The 18,925-nt window shown below is 40.5% G+C and overlaps 1 protein-coding gene across 2 annotated transcripts in view; it reads left to right on the forward strand.

The window, feature by feature from the left end:
• Positions 1 to 546: 546 nt before the first annotated feature.
• The window catches only part of LOC311042404 (C-Jun-amino-terminal kinase-interacting protein 4), a 33,737-nt gene continuing 15,358 nt past the window's right edge, over positions 547 to 18,925 (forward strand). For both annotated transcript variants that reach the window (XM_084053102.1, XM_084053103.1), the window contains exons 1-14: positions 547 to 670; positions 3,910 to 4,305; positions 6,025 to 6,219; positions 7,065 to 7,185; positions 9,459 to 9,529; positions 9,659 to 9,723; positions 10,752 to 10,815; positions 10,929 to 11,113; positions 11,344 to 11,615; positions 15,694 to 15,751; positions 16,279 to 16,431; positions 16,539 to 16,581; positions 17,775 to 17,902; positions 18,723 to 18,776. In XM_084053102.1, coding sequence (XP_083909228.1) covers positions 4,207 to 4,305; positions 6,025 to 6,219; positions 7,065 to 7,185; positions 9,459 to 9,529; positions 9,659 to 9,723; positions 10,752 to 10,815; positions 10,929 to 11,113; positions 11,344 to 11,615; positions 15,694 to 15,751; positions 16,279 to 16,431; positions 16,539 to 16,581; positions 17,775 to 17,902; positions 18,723 to 18,776 — 1,508 coding nt within the window. In that variant the 5' untranslated portion in view covers positions 547 to 670; positions 3,910 to 4,206. The remainder of the gene's footprint in view (positions 671 to 3,909; positions 4,306 to 6,024; positions 6,220 to 7,064; positions 7,186 to 9,458; positions 9,530 to 9,658; positions 9,724 to 10,751; positions 10,816 to 10,928; positions 11,114 to 11,343; positions 11,616 to 15,693; positions 15,752 to 16,278; positions 16,432 to 16,538; positions 16,582 to 17,774; positions 17,903 to 18,722; positions 18,777 to 18,925) is intronic.

Below are 18,925 nucleotides of genomic sequence, written 5' to 3' on the forward strand. Positions count from 1 at the left end.
AAAAATGTACCTGAGTAAAAGTACAAAAGTATTAGATAAAAATGTATTTAAAGTATCAAAAGTAGAGAGTACTCATTATGCAGAATGTACCATTTCTCAAGTTTTCAAATGTATAAAATGTGTACAAATCATTTGAAAATAGCAGATCTACAAGCTCACAATCAATTGCGATGCAGTGTGAGCTTGTGGATCTGCTATTTTCAAATGGCACTATGGCTGAAATGGTTAATGTGTGTTTTGTAATAATAACCCAAATCTACAAACTAATTACTAATGTTTACAAATAATTGTTCTAGAGTAAAAGCATAACATTTGCCTCTGAGATGTGGTGGAGTAGAAGTAAAAGTACTGACATTTGGGAAATACTCCAGACAGTAAAGTAAAAAAAACGCCTAAAAATTGTACTTAATAAGTACAGTACTTGAGTAAATTTACTTTACACCCACTGCAAATCCATGGATGTCATTGGCTCCCCGCCGCGGGGCTGCGGCTACAGTGTAACCATGGCTGAATTAAACCACGCCTCCTTCTTCAAACTGGCTTCATGTGAAATTGATACCTCTGATTCTCTCCCACAGATCAACGACTGGAGTCTCACTGGTTTAAACCTTTAAACTAAGGCAATGGTTATATAAAACTGGACTAAAAGAACCCAACGATCCGTGTGAAGGTGAGCTGATAAGATAACTAACAATAACGATCATAACAACGAGTCTATGTTGTTGTTTGTTTACCTCCTTGATCAAAGTTTAGAAGAAACTTTGTTTCAACTTCTTCTTGCTGATCTCTCAAGGTGTCCACTGTCTGTCTGTCTGTCTGTCTGTCTGTCTGTCAGAGCCTGTTATTTATTATTTAGATCCTAAAGCTCATTCAGGCGTTTCGTTATCAAGGATTTGCGGGGTTGTTTTGTTCAGATTGTTGTTATTAGAACACTGATCGAAGTGTGTATGTCGTCAGTTGCTGACTCTGTCATTCTAGCCTTGGATCAAGACTATTTGTTATATCAATCGAAATCTATAAAATACGAAATCTAGTCTTGATCCAAGACTTCTGTCATTCAAGCTGCCTTTTTTTTATTATCTGTGGCTGTGTGCACGCAGTTGTGATAGAAGTTAGAACAGTGGTTCTAAAAGTTTAATTTCAAAGACTCAGAGTTACAGATCTGCAAGGGACCATTTGGAACCCTGAGGGTCCCCGGACCCCACTTTGAGAACCACTGTTGTAGTGTGCTATTATCTTTACTGCATTGTTGCCAGTTGTTTACTAGCCTTGGATCAAGACGGTCATTCATGTCATATACATATGACAGTCAGTCCTGTATCTAGGGAAGGCTAGTTGTTTACCAGTCTGATATTGCATAACAGCAATGAGTGGGATTTTTATATTTACAATTTACCAGAGAAGGGGTTGACCGTCTGTTTGACATAGAGTTCAAAGGGTCATTACTGCACAGTAGCAATAAGGTCTATAAACATAAACAACCATATACATGGAGCTATTGTGCAGTAACAACCACATGCTGTTTGAGATGACATGACACACAGCCTTTCACAGGGGTATTTTGTTGGCCTGTGACTCATTGCCTACTAGTATATAAACCCCAGTCTTATAGTAGCAGTGGTGGAAAAAGTACTTTATTTTTTACTTAAGGATAAGAGTCAATACTGCAATGTGGAAATACTCTGTTACAATTAAAAGTCTGGTATTCAAAATGTACTCTAAAATGTATAAAACATCTTAAAAAAAAAAAATATATATATATCTGATCCACAAGCGCCAAATAAGTAACTAGTAACTAAGGTTTTCTGATAATTGTAGTGCAATATTTGCCTCAGATGTAGTGGAGTAGAAGTAAAAGTATTGAAATTTGGAAATACAGTAAAGTAAAAGTACTTCAAAATTGTACTTAAGTACAGTACTTGAGTAAATGTACTTAGTTACTTTCCACCACTGCTCATTGCCTAAGAGACCTTGGTAGTATAGTCTTAGTAGTAGAGACTAGAGTCGTGTTTCTGGACCAGGGTTGTTGTGAGTTTAACGCAAAGCCAGTAGAGAAACCCTGTTCTTTTTACTCATTGCTTACAGGTCATATTGAGGTTAACCTCACCAGCTAAGGATTAGAATGCTGACTTTGGGAAAGCGTGGTAACATGACTTCACATGTCACAAGCAGAGACATGTGAAATCCTGGAAGACAAGTATGCGCAGTCATACAAATGTGGGTGGAGGGCTACAGTACATGTACTGTATGCTTGAGTCTATGTGTTACTAGAGCCGTACCAGTTCCACTGCCACTTCAGTGTTTGCATTGAGGCAAAACCACTGGAAAGTCAATATCAGCCTGGCCGAATAAACGTATTGCTGTTTTATTTGTTTTTCGTCTAGTTCATTACAATTGCATTAGGCTGACTTTCTTAGAAATGCACACGGCTGGTTTCGACCAACTGTTAGAAATCCTACATTTGACAAAACAAATAAATAATACATTAGAGAAGTGGTACATCAGTTGTTGTATTGCACAGATTTACACAAAGAGCCATGTGTTTAATTTTATTTTCTCGTTAGTCAGTGTGCCTTAGTTATCAAAAATGAATGTAATTATGACACCAAAATAATATATTTCAAACAGATTTAGATTTCCCATATTATAACCTTATTTATTTTCTTCTTCTTCATCAGGAGGTTATTGTAATGACCATTAGACTCAATACCCCACAATAGTCAATACCCACCCAGTCTCCCAGACTCCCTCCCCAGTCAGAGTTCAGAATTGGAATGGATGTAAATTGCAGACAGATGTGAGGGGAGTTAATTTAACAGACTTTTGTTTTCTTTTTTGTATTTTATTTTAACCCATTAAGACCGGCAACGCATCTGTGTAATTTTTAGAGTTTTGGCTATAAAAAAATAGCAGATTACAATCTCATAGCGCGGCACAGATTGCTGCCGTATGAGCTTGTAGATTTTGGGAAAGAAATCGTGAAAATGTGTGCAAATCTTTGAATATATATATATATATATATATATACATTTTGATCTCAAATCTTTGCTTCTGGGGGTCCGCAGACAAATACATTTACATGAAAAAAGTTTGAGAACCACTGATATTATAGCAACATAAGTTTAAAAAAACCCAAACTGTTTGGATTTAGAAGACATTTGTAGAATCCCCCAGAAGCAAAGATTTGAGTTAAAAATGTTCGCTTGAAAAAATATATATATTCAAAGATTTGCAAAAAAAAACACGATTTTCAAATAAATATCAGATCTAACACGCTATGAGATATTTTTAAATAGCCCAAAGTATAAAATAATGGTTATAGCTAAACATCTAAAATGACACAGTATGTGTTCCCGCCTTTGAATGTGTTAAAAGAAAAATCCTCTCTCTCACGCTTATGCCAGTGTGCCACAGTGATCACCCTCCCCTGTGCCAATGTCGGCACCCGTGCCTAAGGTTGCCCACCCCTGGCACAGCCTGTTGCGTTCTCAGTATCACCTAATAACAACCGTAACAAATTCTGTCTAGGTCGATGATGTTCTTTTATTAAACCCATTAAGACCTGAAGCCGATTCTACAAATGTCTTCTAAATCCTGACAGTTTTCTGAAAAACCTGTTTCTATACCAGTGGTGCTCAAACTTTTTAATGTCAAGGACTCCCAAAGCTGTTCCAGGGACCCCCAGAAGCGAAGATTTGAGTTAAAAATGTTCGCTTTAAAAGAATATAAATACATGAATTTGCACGCATTTTCTCGATTTTTCAAAAAATAGCAGATCTACAAGCTCGTTATGAGCTTGTAAATCTGCTATTTTTGAATAGCCAAAGTGTAAAATATATTTTTTTAGCTCAAATCAAAAGGTGACACAGATGCGTTCCAGGGCTTAATGGTTTAATTATTCCTTTTCAGGAATGGACGTCAGGACCCCTTCTGACATCAGCTGAACATCGCCCTCGCAGGGATGGCTAGCGGAGCGCCGTCTGACGCCAGCCCATCCTCTGTAGCCTCAAATGGAACGGGAAGTTGTAGAGAAGTGGGTTATTACGAGGAGGTTGGCAACAAGTAGACGAACACAGGTTATTTTAGGTGGGTCTGTATTTTTAGATAAGAGGAAGAAGGTCTTTCTTCTTACAGTTAGACAACTTGTATAATAGTTGAGTTGTGGAGACGGAGGGGGGGGAGGGAGGGGGCACAGTAGTGAATGAGATGGAGTGTGGGGAGAGTGTGCTGTGCGGGGCCGGGGAGCTGGAGTTGGACCCCGACATTGTGAGCGAGGAGGCCGGAAAACTCTATTCAGAGCTACAGGTAAAACATTTCTTCTCCTCTGCACCTTTCTGTGCGATTTTGGTTGCATAAAAGTGCATATCTTATGGAAATTCACAGCTAGGGTATCGTGCATAACCTCACACAGCTCATGCAGTTCATGTACATCTCACAGCAGAATAGAATAGAGTCCCCCGGATATCTATAGTAGGCCCCCTCGCCCTTTTTTAAATCTACACCACATCTATTCGCAGAAATTAGCTGAGCTTGTAGATCTGCCATCTTTGCCGAATGTTCACTCCAGAATGGGGATGCTACGGTTCATGTGGTTAATCTAAATAAGACAAAAATGTATAACGAAACACATGATGAAATAAAGGCTGTAATGAATATCTCTTCTGAATATTCAATTACTCTGAAGCCGAGGATAAAAAAATACAGTTAATAATTTAGGGGGTGGAATCAACACCATCTCTTGCCAGCAGCCAAATGCTGGCACATTAAGACTGTGGATAGAAGATTTATCAACCCTTTGGAAGATTACCTGCCATCATTGAGGGGTATTTCATAAAACCCATTGTATGTAGTTAGTTAAATAGTGCAAAACTTATTTTATGTGACTAATTAAATAGTCACACATACAAGAAGTGAAGAAAGCAGGACAGAGAGACCCAACTCATAACCTCAGCACCTGCTTCAAGGTCCTGCCCTCGGGTAGGAGATATGCTGCCCCTGTATTCAAGAAGACAAAGGGCAGTGCCAGTTTCATCCCCTCTCCCATTGGGCTCCTTAATAACGACAAACCCCCTAATCCCTCATCCTCCTTACCTGGTTCGAATTGGACGTTTGCTTTCATTAAAGAAAAATGCATACCGTACCTTTTCATAGAATTGAAGTACTTTGTGTCTTTATTGTTGGTTGCTGGGCGTTTTAATTGTGCTGTATAATTATTTATTGTCTTGCTGTCTTGAGTGTAACTATGCATTGACCCGAGCAAAAGTGATTTTCCTTTGTGGATGATAAAGGACATCTAATCTAATCTAATAGTTACTAGACTCTGGTGACACCGTGGTATAAAGTCGGGCCAACGGTGGCGATTGGCAGCGTGAGCGACAGGAACCACAGTACACATTGGGGACATTGAGTGGCTAGAAAAGTAAACGGTTGCTCGGAAAGCAGCATGCATTGCCCATGTCCGATCTTTAGCTATCGTCTAAACTAAAGCATGGGTCTTCTAAGTTTTTTCAGGCCAAGGACCCCCTAGCTGTGAGAATTATGAAGCAGGGACCCCCCACTACACATTGGATAAACTGTGTTGCAGATTAAACCTTTTCATAGACTTATCTTTAATTCTGTTGTATTTTCAGACCTTTAACCACTTAAACCCTCAAGTCACTAAACCCTCACTTAAACCCTCTACTAAGTAAACTTGACCATAGGCTCTTTACTTGGTCTGCTCTTTTTCCCCTCTACACCAAACCTCTTTGCCGAAAATAGCCGATCTACAAGCTCATTGTAGATCTGCTATTTTTGGCTAAATGTTCCCCTCAGAATAGGGATGCCAGGTAAAAGTGATTCTAAGTGATTTAAAGTAAAAAAAGAAAGTATGATCCTATCGCACAGAGATTTGGCGGCCCCCCCTGTAGTAATTCTGAGGACCCCCTAGGGGTCCCAGTCAGACCCCCTAGTAGAAGACCACCGGGTCTAAAGAACTGCAACGAGAAGATGGATCATCACACTGTCACTTTGCTTCCGTCCCAGACGGTGGTTGAGACCCATGGGGCCGGTGTGGTGGAGTCTCTGGTGCCCATCCTGGTGTGGGTGCTGGAGGGCCTGGCCAGCTGCAGGGCCCAGCTCCGGGACACGGAGCAGGAGGCGGAGAGGGAGAAGGCGGAGCGAGAGGCGCTGCTGGAGCGCTACCAGGCCGAGAAGATACTGCGGAGAGAAAACCAAGAGGTGAGAAAGAGTGGTGAGCTGGTGGTTTTGAGGTGTCTGTGTGTGTGTTTGTGTGTGTGTGAGTGACTATACTTGTAAGGACCAAATGTCACCACAAGTATAGTAGAATCTGAGATATAGACGTTGTGAGGACCATTTTCCTGGTTCTCACAAGACAAATTGTTGTTTTATGATTGAAGAAACATTTTTAGAGGTAGGTTTACAATTAGAAAAAGTCAAGAAGTTAGGATTAGGGATTAGAATTAGAGCTAAACATGATTTATGCTTAGTTGCGCGCCGGTGTTGTGCAAATAACTGATCTACAAGCTCCACAACTGTGGGCTTGTAGATCTGCTATTTTTCGGCTGTAGGCTTATGGTTAAAAAATGATGCATTCATAAAATCCCTGTCTTAAAATGATGTCCTCACAAGTATAGTAATATAAACGTGTGTGTGTGTGTGTGTGTGACCCATGTCAATCTGTGTAGTAGAGCTGCTACAAATATTTTCACAATCTGTCATTCTTTTTTCAATTATTTGATTCTAAAAAAAGAATATTAAATAATAAATGATAAGTTTGTTTTAAATGTTAATCGGAAATTATCTTAACACAGACATCTTTGTAACTAAACCAATTATTTGATTAATAAAATCAAATTGAATACATTTTCCAGCGATCGGCTAATCATTCGCTACTAGTGTATTTTTAGGTTTGTTTTAGCTGTAACTTGTTTAGGGTGGCAGCTATTGATATTTCCTGTTTTCGAATAAACAAAGTGCGTTTTTGGGTCATGTTTTTATACAAACGAATCAACAAGAAAAAAAATGTGAATAACTGATGTACCGCTAAACCTGTTTTTGTGCAGAGGTATCTAGAGCTAGATGACCAAATGGAGCAGGAGAGGAGGGCCATGAGGGGACGAGACAAGGAGAGAGAGCGGCGGGAGAGAGAGCTGGAGAAGAAAGCCAGAGAGCAGGCCGACCAGTGTGAGTGGTTATTGGAGGTTGAACCACGCTGGGCAAGACCTGGGATGTTGGTTGTCTAGGAAGTGAAGAACCGGAAACGGTTGAATTTGACGGAATTACCGCCCAAGGAAATGACGTTGATGCTTTACAAATCTGTTAACATTCTCCGTGAATGAAACGAGTGTTGTGATTGGTCAAAAAAATATTGTTTCCGGGGGAAACGCGCACGACGGAAATCCTACCCACTCAGGACTTCCTAGACACTCGCTGCTTTAGGTCGTGACCAGGCTCTTCTTTTCGCAGATAAGTGAGGCTGGGACCGAGGCTAAGGTTGAACTAACAATATATCTAGGACAGGGGTCTTCAACAGGGGGTCCGGGACCCCTAGGGGGTCCTCAGAGTTACTACAGGGAGTCCGCCAAATCTTTGTGTGATATGATTATTTGTTTTACCTTAACCACTTGAACCCTAGCATCCCTTTTCTGAGGAGAACTTAAGCCAAAAATAGCCGATCTACAAGCTCACAACGCCTCGCAGCGCGAGGCGTTGTGAGCTTGTAGATCTGCTATTTTTGGCAAAGAAGTATAGGTGTAGAGGGAAAAAAGAGCAGACCAAGTAACAAAACAAAGCTAGTGGTGATGACACTAGCTGTAATGTGATTGGCTGACTTTGCAAAAGTATAGATTTGCATTGACTGTGGAAGGGTTAGGGTTGTAGACTGCGTTGTAGACTATTGGCCAATCACGGTGCAGGATTGGTCAGTGTCCAAACCTCACTTATAGAAAAAAAAGTTGAAACACAATTTTATACAATATAGAGGGGGTCCCTGCTTCATCTCTCTCTCAGCTAGGGGGTCCTTGGCCTGAAAACGTTGAAGACCCCTGATCTAGGACAATGGTTCTCACACCTTTTAATTTCAAAGTACCCCCATAACTCTGAAAGTGTACAAATGGAACCAAAATGGACCCGCACGGGTCCATTTGGTTCCATTTGTACACTCTCAGAGTTACAGACCTGCAAGGGTCTATTTGGCACCCCCTCAAGGAACCCTGGCGGGTGGTCCCTGGACCCCCACTGTTAGAAGCACTGATCTAGGAAAGGCTGTTTTTTTTACTGTGACACTGCACGGCACAACGTCCACAGTCGATGCTACGATCGCTGGGGGAATAATCAGATGATTGCCAATAATTCAATTGAAGCACTCACATGCACAGCATTAGTCTAATTACGAAAGTAACCCAGGTTTGCATTATCTTACTCAGGAGGATTTGCAATTGCTTGTCAATACTTCTTATATTCTGTGAAATGTGTACTTGTGCGTTCTCCTCGTGTTTAGGCCTGTCACAATTATTACATATTACATTACGCTTTCTGGTCCCAGCTACATTTGTTAATACAGCATCACAATAATTTTAACCACTTTAAGACATTATTTTATTTAAGTTGGTTGTTCAAAAATAGCAGATATACAAGCTGTACATCTTTTTGTATTGGAATATTCTCCTCTTGGGGGTCCCTGGCACAAAATATTTTCAGATGGGTGTCCACGTCCAAATACATATAAATGTGTGGGGGTCCTTGACATGAAAAATATGTGAACACTGACTTCATTATGCTATAACGAATTAAATGAAAGCGTAATGTTTTCGGGATAGACAGGATTCAGGACAACCGGCTTGTAATTCTTCGGGACATCTGGTCACCGTAGTGCAGTGTTGATTTCGTCGACTAATACTATGATGAAAAATGTTCGTCAACTACCTTTTTTCAATGACGAAAACTAAATAAAAACTAAGCTACGATGACTAAAACTAAGACTAAATATATTGACAATTTCGTCAACAAATAAAAACTAGACTAAAATGTTAGTGAGTGACTAGTGGAGAAGAGATCCAGTAGAACTAAAAGACTGAAAAATGTCCGGTATTGCGCTCTGAAAATAGCAGATCTACAAGCTCTCAACGCGTCGCAGCGCGACGCGTTGTGAGCTTGTAGATCGGCTATTTTCACCATGCAACCAAGTGTAAAATCAGTCATTACGACACCATCAAGGCACCGCCAAAATACATTTTAGTCGACTAAATCAACTGTGGATTTAGTCGACTATAATCGTATGATATTTAGTCGACTAAAACTAGACTAACAGTAAAACATTTCAGGTGACTCAAATATGACAAAAAACTAAATGGAATCTCATTCAAAAGACTATGACTAAAACTACATCAAAATGTGCTGTCAAAATCAACACTGTGTGTGTTCACTTGAATGATGAGTCTGTGTTGTGTTCGCTGCAGTGGTGGCTTTGGAGGAGCAGAGGGCCATCATGGGCAGAGAACTGAACACACTGAAGCACACTCACAACAAGGTCAGATTGCACTGTTTTAATGTACATTCTGGTGTCCTGTTTTATGACTTTTGGCTCTTTTTCTCTTTTATCTCTTCCCCTCGTTATTATTTCACACACTTTTTCTTCTCATATCCTTTTGCTTTGTAGTTGACGCTCTCGTATCGGGAACAGCTGGAAAAGAGAAGGGAATCGGAAAGAGAGTCTCCTTTAAGGTTGCTCACTTTATTCTACTGCAATTCATAAAGCACACATACAATAACTTCAAACTGGTTGCTGGTGTGATGGAAGATTACTTGTATACTATAGCTTAAAAAAAACAATGCTGTGCTCAAATGTTGTCTTTGCAGACAGATGCCTTTGTCTAGTTCTCTCTTATCTTGTTTTTATGTGGTGGCTGAGCATTCCGTTTTTTTTTTAGGTTACTGCGGTCAAGATTATAAGCCACATGGGTTGGGTAGAAACCTTGTATGTGGAAAAAGAATAACTAGCACTCCAATGGATCCTATGTAGTTATTATTTAGTCACAAGCTCTTGTTAATAATTTTCAATGGTTAAACATAGAACCCAGAGACACACTTAACCACTTTCAACCTGACGTCCCTATTTTGGGCATGCCATTACTCGTATAGTGATAGTTTAAATTTTTTTTACAAATAATTGCAATAATAACAGACAACTTGTCACATTGTGAAGCGTTGTAAACTTGTAGATTGGCTTTTTTCGCTTCTTTTGCATGACACTATCATGCAATGAATTATAAAATAGGGCATTCATTTATTTAAAAATAAACATGAAAAGAATATGGAGGTACATTAAGGTTTCTGCTCGACAGCGACGATGTGGTATTAGGATATTATGCTGGTGAAACCAAATGTTTGTGAGGAAAAGATATCTATTAGACACTTTCCCAAGGTGTATACTGTACACTGTAGACGTGTTCTCTAAATACTTCCAAACATTAAACCAGACAAAGAGTGATGATTTGTGTATTCATCTTTATTGATTCATCTCACCATGTTTGTGACAAGTAATAGAGGCTGCAGTGGAATATCAATGACACTGGACAGACTTACCCTAACCTTTTATGAAATTATTACAGAACTCAACTCGACTATCCACACAGCTCAGTTACCTCTTATAAAAGCAATGATGACATGACAGAAGCATTGAGTTATTGAGTTTTTAGCCAGGATGTTTTGTGAAATCACACTGTGTATATCACGGTACATTTTGTCTTTAGGAATCATTTACTTCCCAAGAGTTCAGAAATGATGTCGTCATCAGAACCCAGCCTTAATGAAAAAGTAAGCCAACTCACATCTTCACTCTCTTAATGTGCAGTATCTTGTGTTGTAAACAATTTTTAAGGTGGTTTTCATCTGATTGCTGATGTTTTTCGTCAACTCACTTTTTTCAGACCACTACCGGTACTCCAAAATCCGACCCGATTTCTTCTCCTGCACCCTCGGAAGACTCTGGAGTCAAGGAGACGGAGGTGATCGACATCGCAGTGAAGCCAACCACGTCCCCGTCCTTCATCAATGACATCATAAGCTCCACTCCCGAGCTGGCACAGTTCCATGGTCTTGTCGTGGATGCCAGGTATGTTATCTGTTAACATTCTGAATGATCTGTTGATGTCAAGTTCAAGTTTGTTGTTGCAGGGGCCCGGTGGCTTGCGGATCTGCTTCTTTTGATGCTACAGTATATTGTGTGATGCTGTGGTATGATCAAGTAGGGCATTTATATACGAGAAAAAAAAACACAAAGTTAAAATATGGAGATAAGAGGTTTCTGCCCCGATAGCAACGATAAATTGTGTACCCGCTTAGAACAAGCACCCCGTTCGACACCAAAGAAGCGTCCCGGGACGAGAGCAGCGTGGAGGAGGAGATGAGAGAGACCACCACGGCCAAGGAGGAAGACCAGGAGAGAGTAGAGAAGACAGACAAACACAAGGAGGAAGAGCAGCAGCAGCAGCAGGAGGAGGATGATGATGACAACGAGAGCATGGAGTGGGAGCTGAGGAACACGGACTCTCTGTTCTCAGAGCTGTCAGAGCTCAGCCGCGACTACGTGGAGAGCGTGGACCGCGGCAAAAGAGGTGAGAAATGTTTAGGAAGCGGCTGTGCTTTTACCCTCTTTCTCACTCGCGTGGGACCAGTGTTGATTTTGTCGACTAAAACTATGACGAAAAATGTTCGTCGTCTACCTTTTTTCACTGACGAAAACTACATAAAAAACAAATAAAAACGAAGCTACGATGACTAAAACTATGACTAAATATATTGACATTTTCGTCAACAAATAAAAACTAGACTAAAATGTCAGGGAGGGACGAGTGGAGAAGAGATCCAGTAGAACTAAAAGACGGGTCATTTTATGTTTGGTTGTGCTCAGGTGCCACGCTCTGAAAATAGCAGATCTACAAGCTCACAACGCGTCGCACTGCGACGCGTTGTGAGCTTGTAGATCGGCTATTTTCAGCATGCAACCAAGTGTAAAATCAGCCATTACGACGCCATCAAGGCACCGCCAAAATACATTTTAGTCGACTAAATCAACTGTAGATTTAGTCGGCTATAATCTTTTCAGATGACTAAAATATGACTAAAACTAAATGGAATTTTATTCAAAAGACTATGACTAGGGATGTCCGATATTATCGGCCTCCCGATATTATCGGCCTCCCGATATTATCGGCCGATATTAGCATAAAAATTGATATCGGGAAAATATCCGTATCGTTTTTTTTTTTTTTTTTGCTTTATAAATAAGTTACAGGAGTTTTTACTGTATATGGTGTGTGTGATATGAAATTTGAGCTTACCCTAATCACAATAATCCCCGCATATATCGGTATCGGTTGATATCGGTATCGGTAATTAAGAGTTGGACAATATCGGTATATCGGTTATCGGTAAAAAAGCCAATATCGGACAACCCTAACTATGACTAAAACTAAATAAAAAATGTGCTGTCAAAATCAACACTGCGTGGGACTGTGTAGCTACTTGATTGATTGAATATTGATTGAATACTTTATTTAGAAGTGTGCAGCGAAAAAGCACATGGAAGTACAGTTTACAATACAGGGTCAACTAAAATGGATTGCCCAGGAAAGCCGCAATGGCTAGGTTATGACTTTTACAGAGGCCAGTTTGGAATTGTAGCCTCCTGAAGGTATTTTTTTAAGGACAGTTTTGAAAGTGAGTAGGGTTTTACACTCCTTCACTACTTTTGGTAGGGCATTCCACATTTTTGTTGCATAGCAGGAGAACGAGTTCAACCCCTTATTTGTGCCAAATCTGGGTTGGACATAATCAGTGGAGCTGCCTCTGGTGTTGTGATTGTGGACTTCATTAACGTTTAGATTTACTTTTAGATGACTGTATGTTACTGTACTATCATAGCACCGTACTGCAGCCCGTTACGTTTCGTAACGAGAGCGGGCTCTCCAGGTATACCGTCCCAAGCGCTGAGAGGCAGAGGTCCACATTGTAGCGACAGAGTAAACAATGTTACATACAAACCTTTGCTGTTGTCATCATTATGAAAGTTTGTTAAACTTACAAGTGAAGTTTATGGGGTGGGGGGGGTAAGGAGTCTTGCCTGCTGCGCTGAACCAATGTTGTCAGTCACAGTCTCGGCGTGACCAGACACACACACACACACAGGTGTGCGGCCGAGCGCGCACAACACACGACGCGCGTCGACGTAGCAGCATATTAACTTGCTGTGTGCAGTGCATGCTCTCAAACTTTATTGTTGATCACGCGTGACGTGATCAAAGCTTTTGGTCAGGAAATTAGTCATCATTAGATTCATTACTATTCGAATGGTAATTTCAACGTTCAAAGATTTTTTCATATTTTAAATCTATTTGACTCCCGAAGACGGCACTATATTGTACCATCTCATATTTCTAATTCAGTGTAAGTCACGCTTAGTGCCCTGCTCATGTGTGCTTACCAAACACAGTAGGCCTCTAGATTGGGGGCAGTTAACTGATGCTCTTGGCCGATAACTACCCAACTCATGTTTTCTCTGAGTTCCATACAGGCACTAAGGAAATAACCTGCCAGATTCTCATGTAGTGAGCCTAAACCGCTGGGTGTGTGGGTGGTTGTGTCAACAATATTCTGCTGACAGTGTCAAATTTCAACTAAATGACAGCCATATCTAACCAGCAAACAGACATTAAATCCTCTCTTCCTCTTTATTTAGTGAGAATCACATTGACTGGATAGGGCAGACAATAAAACGCCAAAATTAAAAGAAAGAACAATACATCAGCCCTCCCCTGTAACTGTTTTTCTACAGCAATATAGTTTAGTTTCCACTTAATATCACAGCATGGCAAGCAGCACTGTTTGATTCTATAAAGCTCATGGAATTAGGAAATAACTTTGTGATCTCAGGACTTTGGCTGTCGCCTGTGCTACGAATGAGCCGTTCACAAAAAAAATATATATATTTTTAAATGGGTGGAAGGGGGAGGGTGTTCAGTAGGTCCAAATAGTCCAGAAAAGCTCTCCATGCGTTTTCAAGTTTGGTTAATTTTGGAGAATTTCAGTGGGAATCAAATGTTTTACCCAATGCAGGATCTTTTTAATCTATTAACCCTAACCCTGAATAACATGTGACGTTTAGCAAAGAGGTGAAGGCCTTATCCTTTGTGTAGCCGTGGGTGTATTGGGCCAAGCTGGAATTCCAAATATTACGATAAGAGGGTTAAAAGCCTTCTGATAGTATTCAAATATTTTGCGGGCAACTTACTGTGTTGGCCCACTTTTTAGTCCTTTAGCGACAGGTTTACTGCTGCTGTGTCAACTCGCAAACCCATGGCGTCAAATTCAGACCCCTGTGATTCTTCTCCACAATGTTCTAAATCCTTAATGCGATGCGTTTTAGGCTTGTAGAGCACACCGGGTCCGTCGTACAATGAACTTGAGACGTTTTTTGTCTATGCAAATCGTTGGTCTGAACAAGGCTTTAGTTGTGCTGCTAATAAATGTTACCGTTTCTGCCCTCAAACTAGAGGCCATTGTGACAAATGATGAATTGCTGAAAATAGACTGACATTTCTCCCCAGATGTTATACATTTCAGACGTTGCAGATGATATGTGCCATACATCAACTTCTTATCTCAAGTCTTTGATTATTATCATAACAAAGGGAGGTGGAAATCATTTGGATAAAACTGCACATTAAAACAGAACATACATATACTGTAGATTAGTTTCTCCAATTCTTTCAAATTCTCCCAAAACCACATAAAAAATGGACCACATAATACATGTCTAGGCATTCCACGGAACAGTTTGCAACATTTAGAGCTGTAGTATAATCTTTAGTTCCCAGATGACCAGCATTAAAATCCATCAAAAGTTGTGAGTACAAAGTCTTGGTATCCAGGCAGTATTCCTGTCATCCTGTCAACTATAAAGTAACTCTAAATGTTCCATAAACTCTACTTCCTAGTCTACACCAGAGGTTCTGTCTGGGGTCTGGCAAGGCTTTCCCAAGGGCAAACAAATCATAAATATTTAACAAGCATGGATTAAAGTTCTCAGCCATCACGACCGATTTCTGTCATTTGGATTCCATAGAAGTCAGCAGCATGTCTTCTATGGAAGCATGTCGCGCACTGAAAATAGCAGATCTACAAGCTCATATAGCTTATATGGTCCCCATATAGCTCATATAGCTCATATGAGCTTATAGATCGGCTATTTTCAGTTATTAGTTATTTTAAGATGAGAGAGTATTTTGAAGTGGTCAAACTAGCTATAGAATACTTGTTCAGAAGCATCGCCCATGAAACATGAATGGTCTCGGATATTTGATAAAAGCAAAGGTCAAAGCCTCAATATGTCATTTCTTCAACTGGTCGGCTGTATGTAGAACAGCAGCAACATACTGTAGGTTTTAGAATGATAATACCTAAACATTGTCATGTACTGTGTTCATTCTTTTTTTTTAAGGAAACAAAGCACTAGTCACAAATCACAGATTGGGACAAAGTGGTTCAGTCATGAGATTTTATTTTGTTTATTCCATGAACAAGTAAAACATATTTGCAGCCAACCATTTTCTGACCATAATTATCAAACGAAATAACCTGAAGAATCCCTACATTTGAGATTTCATTTTCATTTCCTTCTCTCTGTTTATTCAGGCAGTGCGGACCAGTTTGAGGAGATTCTTTCTCAGTATGAGGAACTAAAACATACCCAGTGAGTTTCATGTTCAACTATTGTGACCTTGCTTGCTCTGACTAGCCTGCTGTAACTATCTGAGCGTGCACCCTCTGACTAGCCTGCTGTAACTATCTGAGCGTGCACCCTCTGACTAGCCTGCTGTAACTATCTGAGCGTGCACCCTCTGACTAGCCTGCTGTAACTATCTGAGCGTGCACCCCCTGATTTAACCCGTCAGTAGACACCCAAGCTACAGTAGAAGACTTTTTTTACAATTACTTATTTAGTTCAAGTTCAAGATTGTATTGTCCCAAATGGAAAATGTGGTTTCGCAGCAACAAGGCATAATGCTCACAATGGACAAACAAAAATGTATAGTGCATCTCATGCAAATTATCAAGGACAGTGTAAAGTGCTGAAAATTAGGTAAAGAATGGGTAGATACTGTAATTTGGAGGATTGCAAATGCGTAAGAAACTCCTAATCACTATCCCACTATCCCATTATCTGTCTTTTTTCCATCCTACTCTTTCTCTTTCTCTCTCTCTCCCTCTCTCTCCCAGTGAGTTAGTGGATGCAGCCCGCAAAGCACTGATATCCCGGGTTGAAGAGTTGACCAGTGAGCGCTCGGCCCTTCAGATGGAGGTGACCTCTCTGCAGGAGACCGTCTCCAGATTGGAGGGCAGGGCCAAGGAGCTAGAGGAGGAGGCCAAGAGGTGAAGAGAGGATTCTACCTCTATATATGTTTGCTTATTAAATCTCATGTGTGTTCTTTTTTTCAATAATGCTTTCCTGCATTGGTGTGTCATTTCCTTTTTTACAGACACCGTAAAGAACTGGAAGCTTGTCAGTCTGAAGACCCTGACGTAAGAAACCATTTAAGTATCATCAGCCCTGATGTTACGACTGTGTATTTCCTTCCCCAAAGTGAAAGTGTTTGCTGAAAAATCAAGTTAACTTCCCTTTTTAGCAGCCAAAAGCATTGTCTGGTTCATTGGTTCTCAAAGTGGGGTCCGGGGACCCCCAGGGGTCCTTGAGGGAGTTCCAGGGGGACCCCAGCTAAATGATAGATTAGGCACCAAATGGACCCTTATGGGTCTGTAACTCTGAGAGTGTACAAATGGAACCAAATGGACCCATTTGTACACTCTCAGAGTTAAATTGACTAAGATTTTACAATATAAATTGCGGTCCAAGTGATAGAAATGCCATTAAATGGGGGTCTGTAGCCCTAATGCATGTCAAACTGGGGGTCCTTGAAATTAAAATGGTTGAGACTGCTAGAGCCGTAAAAAAAATCTTCTCTTATCGGGGTCCCTGGCATATCTTTTGAAATGGGGGTCCGCAGGCTAATAAGTGTCAATTTGGGGGTCCTTGACATGAAAAAGTTTGAGAACCGCTGGTCTGGTTAAATGGCTCTGTCAGAGATGCTGGAGTTCCAACATACTAATTTGACTCATTCCTGCGTAACACTCTAGAAATGATTGTCTCCAGTTGGGATAAAGAATAGAATTAGGACAACTGAGGGTGTGCAGGTAGCAGACGGGATAGTGTATCGACCACATAATCACAACTTCCCCCATGCCATTACTGTTGAAAGAAAAGTGTTGCGTGTCCTTCCTCTTCTCTGCCCCCTGTTTCTAGTTACCGTCTACTGTCCTATCTAAAGAAAACAAAACAGATTTATGCCAAAAATGTTGCTTTTTTCTCCCAATTTAGTCTATTAGCCTGGCATCACCAGATTCTGGTGATGCCAGGCTAATAGACTAAATTGGGAGACCAGATACTTTATCCACTGCTATTGCAGTTGGTCCTAGTTCCATATAAACTAAAACAATTTTATTTTATTTACTTAACATTACTATAAATCAAATACAAAATGTAGATCTTCCTATGTGAAAATAATAGTGTGACCTATTTTCACATCCTACCTTCTTCAACAATATTATACATCATCATTAGTACATTGTAGTACATTCACTGTCCATCTTAAATAACAAAACCCCCACACAGTCTCAGTAAGTATGGGCTAATGTCTTCTATAATGTTTCCCACTCAGACCTCTCTGCCCACATCCATGCGTCGGTTCTCTCGCTCTGAGATGGCTCGTGTGGTGATGGAGAAGAACCAGTACAAGGAGCGCTTGTTTGAGCTGCAGGAGGCGGTCAGACGGAGCCAGACCCTCAGGTATGTGTCCTTGCGGTACTGAACCGAAAAACACTCGCTCCTCTGCCTAGGACACACAACTGGGACTGAAAGGAGCATTATTAAGTTGTTATCCTTTTGCTTGTTTTACATAAATCAGTACAGTAATTGTGTACTCTGTAGTAATTAATTGTGTATAGTGAGATTATATATGGTGCTAAACACACTGCATCCCCTTAACATCTGTCCTGGAGCACTTTAATATTATGTATCAGCTCAACATAAACTTTAGTCACATTTGCCCTCCTAAGAGCTGAGCTTTTGAAGGATCACATTGTCTTACAGTATGTTGAAAGTTCATAACGCTAGGAACCCACCAGGCGCATAAGCATAAACGCACGGACGCATATATTTTTCCCGCTCCATGTTATTGAATGAAGCCGTTTACACTGGCCGAGCATGGACACTCCACTCGCGTACGTGAAGATGGTTTGTTCCGCTCTGCTCTGGGCGGGAAAAGAAGTTTGTCCGCGCACATTCTCATTTAAAATCTCATTGACCAGATTTCCAGATTTGTTTGGCGAGAACAGTCGCGCACAAACCTCCACGCACAATAAAGCGTGTGAGAGACACTTTCTTTTTGGTGGGTTCCCAACGTAAGAAAGTACACGTCGTCGTATCTTGAGAATTAGGTTTTATAAGCAGAGACAGTGTAGCTCTGCACGGGTTCACGGTAATTGGATTGAAACCTTAATCCACACAGTTTGAGATTTAGATAAAACTCATTAGCAGAAATGATCGTAATGATAGAGGTTTGTACAGTATGTTGAGTGTTGTTTACCGGTACTTTGTTCTTTTTAAGGTCCACAAAAGAAGAGCGGTTTATTGAAGAGAAGAGGACAACCGTTTGGAGAAAGTGAGTGTTGTTTAGAACAGACAAATTCAAACAGACAGTCCCCCTTAAGGGATAACAGTGCAACAGTTTATCAAATGTGTCAATTTAATTGGTTATGAAAAATAAGGGGGAAATTGTAATGTGTGGTGTTGTTGTTGTTGTTGTAGTAG

Source organism: Gymnoscopelus microlampas, assembly GCF_963454915.1.
Source record: "Gymnoscopelus microlampas genome assembly, chromosome: 3".
Classification (NCBI taxonomy): domain Eukaryota; kingdom Metazoa; phylum Chordata; class Actinopteri; order Myctophiformes; family Myctophidae; genus Gymnoscopelus; species Gymnoscopelus microlampas.